This window comes from Cryptomeria japonica, chromosome 1 (assembly GCF_030272615.1).
Source record: "Cryptomeria japonica chromosome 1, Sugi_1.0, whole genome shotgun sequence".
Classification (NCBI taxonomy): Eukaryota; Viridiplantae; Streptophyta; class Pinopsida; order Cupressales; family Cupressaceae; genus Cryptomeria; species Cryptomeria japonica.
Window position 1 is genome coordinate 46,676,275 of NC_081405.1, and position 5,626 is coordinate 46,681,900.

Below are 5,626 nucleotides of genomic sequence, written 5' to 3' on the forward strand. Positions count from 1 at the left end.
AAATCAACCATAGATTACAAAATATTTTATATAGAAATCTTCTCAAAGGAGTATCACCAACGGAGATCCATAGATAACTCAATAGCTATAAGACTGTTACATGCAACCTCCATCTCATCCACCTAATATATAGGAGATGCAATGCATGAAACCATCGTGCATGGTATTACAAAACCATGGGCTAAAACCACCCTAGGATGGAACTCATATTATGTCCAATATAAGATGACCTTTGATGTTTCAATACACACCCCAACACATTTAATTCTATTTTATAGCTCATTTATGTGTCCAACACATTTTTTATATTTCTTGTTTTACAAGACCCAACTTTTGAAGGCGATAACTTTTGAACCAAGTGTCCAATTAACAAACGGTTTGAAGCACCTGAAATATCGTGATGAGATATATCAAGATGTAAATTATTATGCTAGTTATAAACACTTCTAGGCCATTTTGCAGCCTCTAAGTTTTTATTAAAACATATTTATATTTTATTTAAATTAAATTTAATTTAATTTTAAATATTAAAAATTTATAAATTATAGTACAGCCTGAGTTGGCCTAGTGTTGGAGAACTTGTTCTCTTGAAAGAGAGGTCACAAGTTCAAATCCCTCAAGGGGGTAAGGTATGTCGACATCATCGGCTTCGGCCCATTACCAATGAAAAAAAAATATAAAATATAAATGTTCTAATAGAAAACTTTACTAAATGCAAAACTTATAACTTAAAAACAAGCTACACCTTGAAAATCATACACATCTATTTATATATATTTAAATTGATGTGTCAGATATATTACAAATTGAAATAAAATATACACATCCAAAATTAAATTTGACCTAATAATTTAAATTAAATTATAAAATTAAGAGTGCACCTTGTGATTTGATGGTTAAGATGTGGCATTGTTGATATTGCCACAAAGGTTCAAACCCTTGTTTGATTAAAAATAGGTATAAATTTAAATGTATATTTGATATGGAAATTGATTTATTTTATATAAAAATAAATAATATCCATCTCATATATATATTTCAAATGTTCATGCCAAATTAAATTGATTTCATATTTAAAATAGGTATAAATTTAAATGTATATTTGATATGGAAATTGATTTATTTTATATAAAAATAAAAATTCATATTTTATATCCAACTCTTATATCAATTTCAAATGTTCATGCCAATTTAAATTGAATTCATATATCAATTTTTAAATTATGATGTATCCTAGTTTGAAATTTAACATTAATTCAAATTCATGAATTGATGCACACACATACTAATAAACTAATGTTGATATATAAATTTTAATTTTGATCTATATATTAATTTTTTATATTTAAATTGGTAAATTATTACAAATTAAATAAATTGAACTATCTCAAATTTTTTATATTCATATTAAATTTTAAATACAAAGTTTAATATCATTTATTTGATATCAATTTTAAAATATCAACCTCAATTGTGATATATTGAATCTAATATTAATTTAATTTTTTTATGTCATTTTTTAGATATCAATTTTGATTTACTAATTTCAAGATATCAATTTTAAATGATGAATTATCAAATTTAGATAATAATTTAAAGTGGAAGATATTTTTTATTATAGCCCACAAAAATGGAAATTTGATATTGATTCAAATTTATGAATTGACATATCCAAATTGGTAAATAAAACATGAAGGTATTATTATAGGTTTTGAAATTTGATATTGATTCAAATTTATGACCCAAATTGATATGCAAAACACATTTGATATATGAATTGATTTAAATCATAAAATAGATCAAATATACTTAATTAGAAAATTAAGATAATTTTTTTAATATTAATGTCAATTTTTCATATATGGGAAAAAATTTCAAATTTAAATGTTATCAGATTTATGGTGAAACAAAGTTAAGGTTTTTTTTTCAAATTAACAATTTCCATTTTCAGTTTCATGATATCGACTAATATCAATTTTAATTTGGAAATAAATAAATAGTGATATCCATTCAAAATATAAAAATAAATTATATTTTCCATATACTTGTTTTGTTACATTGAGATATCACAAGTTGAAGCTGTGGACATAGAGCTATTAAATTTTCCGTTCTAATATTTCCACTGTACGCAGCAATAAAGTGTAGAGACCATGATCGGGCGTGAGACCAATATACAGCCTATCGGGGTTATTTTACATCACCACTATCGATGTTTTGCAAAGACAAAGAAGACAAAATTAAAAAAAGAAGTTAGCAGGGATGAGGTGAAAATTATTAAATGATGGGAGGCGAAAATTAAATAAGCTCAAGTGACTTCGAATGGAATGTTTTCAGACTTAAGTTCTTAAGTTCTGGCGGCGTTGCATTTAATAAACAACTGCTCAAAGCATTGCATTCGTCGAAGGAGGCTCACAGAATGCAACACTATAAATTGAGGCCGGCCAAGACAACCATGATGCACTGCGACACGTACATACTGTTTGGTGTTGCAACAGCTGGGCCTGAAATCCAGTGGGTATTCTTACTGTAAATGGAGGTGTTCAGAATGAGTAGATTATGTGTGTGTGTATTGGTTCTAATTTTTTCTGGAGCAGCAGCGAATGATAAATGCCCTGAGGATGGAGACGGAACGCGGTGCCCATTGTCTGCCTGTGCCAGGGGGAACGCACTGCCCCGCTGCGCGTTTGGCTTCGCTTCCACCGTAAAGGGGGGGCAGTCTAAGTCTTACGTGGTGACGAGCTCTGAGGATTCCCCGCAGTCCCCGCAGCCCGGAAGTCTGAGATACGGGCTTGGCAAGGGAAACGTGTGGATCACCTTCTCCCGGAGCATGAAGATCCTTCTCAAGGACAAACTGTTGATTCCAAGCTCCACCACCATTGATGGCCGGGGCTTCACCGTCACCATTGGCGGCGCCCAGCTCGCCCTGCCAGGGGTTGCCAACGTCATTCTCCACAACCTGCAGATCGACGCCCCCGCAGACAAGAGCGAGAACACCATTCATGTCAGCGATGGCTCCACCCTAATCTGGATGGATCATCTCACATTTGTAGATCCCACTCGCATGACAGGCATTGGCAAGATCATCTCCGTCAACACTGCCAGCACGGACGTCACCATTTCCAACTCCATTCTCGCCAACACAAATTTCAGCGTTCTGCTGGGCAACTCCGATGACGAACAGCGGGACAAAAGCATGCGCTTCACGGTGTACAGAAATTGGTTCAAGGATTCCACCCAACGCATGCCTCATTGCAGGTGGGGATATTGCCATGTCCTCAACAACCTCTACACCAACTGGGGTTACTACGCCATTGGCGCCCGCACTCATGCCACCATCCAATCCGAAGCCAATGTCTTTCAGGCGGGCTCCAAAAAAGAGATAACCCCCTGGGATCACAGTTTAGCTAGAACATTGGACCAGACTCCCCACATCGAGTCCAAAGGAGATCTGCTCTTCAATGGGGCTACTTTCCATCAATTTCTCAAAACTGCAGCGGCATCTGTTTCTCCCTCTCGCAAAGTAAAGCCCCCTCCCGTCTTGCCACCTCAACAACTTTCTTCCCTGCTGCGACGCTGCGCAGGAGCACTCAATCCCTCCCAAGCCCGGGCATGTCTTCTTCCCTGACTTCCTCTCCTCCTCAACTCGGTCTAAGCCTGACATAACATGGCATTCTAACTATTTTCTGCAATCCCGCCAATTACTCAATTTTGTTTACCTATATTTGAATTTTCTCTTCAAATAGCATTGTAACCATTTTCTGCTAAATATCAAATGTGAAAAAATTTCTAAAAGATTGAGATTGAGGCTTTCTCTTCCCACCTTATAATTTTATAATGGTGAAAGTGGCATATTCATAGACATTCCTTTTTTATTTTGTGTTCATTTTATATTAATAATTTCTTAAATACAATTACATATTGATAAATGACATGATTTTATTTTGAGTTGACATCATTCTTCAAACCTTCACACCCATTCATTCCTATATATTTGAAGACATTCTCTAACAAATTTTACTAACAACATTGAATGTGTGGGCTACCTATAGGCTTACATATACAAACTGACCTAGATCTAGATAATCAACCCTATCATATTTGTAATTTATTGCACAAAATTTTTGGCAGCACTTAAAGAGAGCATAAAGTTTTCCTACACAAAAAATAGAATATGCTTTACATTAGAATTACTTAACAATGTTATTTCTAGAATTAATATTTAAAATTTTATGGGTGGACATGTTTTTATCCATATTAGACTCACATATTTAATTTTGTTAAGCTTGATTTTTTAAAATTTTGAAATCCAAATTTTGTGTATGATATTATTATTTTCATAATGAACATGTAAAAAAATAATTTAATCTATTTCAATTTTATTTTAATTAATTTGTATGGTCTACGAATTATACCATTTAAATGTGTAGTTTATGTGAATTAGTTTTATATTGAAACACATAAAAATAAAAAAATTTATCTTAAAGATATCAAATGTGAAAAAAACCTAAAAGATTCAATAGTTCCTTTCTCTTCCCACTTTACATATCGAGGTAATGGTGAAATTTAAATATTAATAGGGATTCCTCTTTAGTTTTGTGCTCACTTTGAGAAAATGTCATAAGGCAATTACATATTGATAAATGACACTATCTTGTTTTGAGTTGGCATCATTCCTCAAACCTTCACACCCACTCATTCCTATATATTTGATATTCTCCAATAAATTTGATTAAAAAAATCAAATATGTGGGATACCAATCATACTCACTCATACAAAATAACCTAGATCTAGACAATCAACCCTAAGAAAGTTGTAATTTATTGCACAAAATTTTAGGCAGCACAAAAAGAGAGGATACTAGTTTTCCTGCACAAAAAATTAAAATATGCGTAATATTACAATTACTTAAAGACCTTATTTCTAGAAATAAGAACACTCCTTTGCATTTATTTTCTCAAAATAATTTATTTTTTATTGGAATAAAACAGGTTTTGAAGGGACCCCAAAACCCTTAACAAAAAAGGATAACTAGCACCAAGGAAAAACTAGACACAAACCAAAAGCTGACCAGCGACAAAATAAAAGGAAACCAAAGCGTCGATAGCCCCGAATGATTATTAAATATTCTTTAACATTTTTGTAGCTTCTTCATTCTAGTGAATCACTCCTTCATTTATGTTCAAAACATCATGGAAAGTATGGGCTTGGTCAATCTTACCTATATCATGGCTACACGTTTGAGTTGAGGGGCCAAGATTAGGTTATGTACTTGTACACCATGTTGATCTATAACAACATTCCTCCCTTTTGTCCTTCATAATAGTAGAAGGAAGGCCAAAGTTACCCTTTGTCAAATCTTTAAGGGTTTGCACATTTTCATTCAATTGTTTAAGACCGTCGGTACTAATTTGCATGGTTGTTCTACTCACAGCCACAACAACACTAAGATTGTCATGTACCTTATCGATGTTCTCTTCTAGAAGCCTAATCTTTTCCTCATGATCTATCTTATAATTTTCATATCCTTTGCCACATTTTGGATAAGAGCAAGCATTTTATTAGCATTTTCCAAAGTAGGGATCTTGTTCAAACTATTGTGCCCCAAATCCACTTTGTCATTAAGGG

At 33.0% G+C, this 5,626-nt stretch overlaps 1 protein-coding gene across 1 annotated transcript; it reads left to right on the top strand.

Moving 5' to 3' along the window:
- The first annotated feature begins 2,530 nt into the window (after nucleotides 1-2,530).
- On the top strand, nucleotides 2,531-3,625 carry LOC131856326 (putative pectate lyase 21). The gene has a single exon (XM_059207976.1). It carries the CDS (start codon nucleotides 2,531-2,533, stop codon nucleotides 3,623-3,625), a length of 1,095 nt encoding a protein of 364 aa, XP_059063959.1.
- Nucleotides 3,626-5,626: the final 2,001 nt, after the last annotated feature.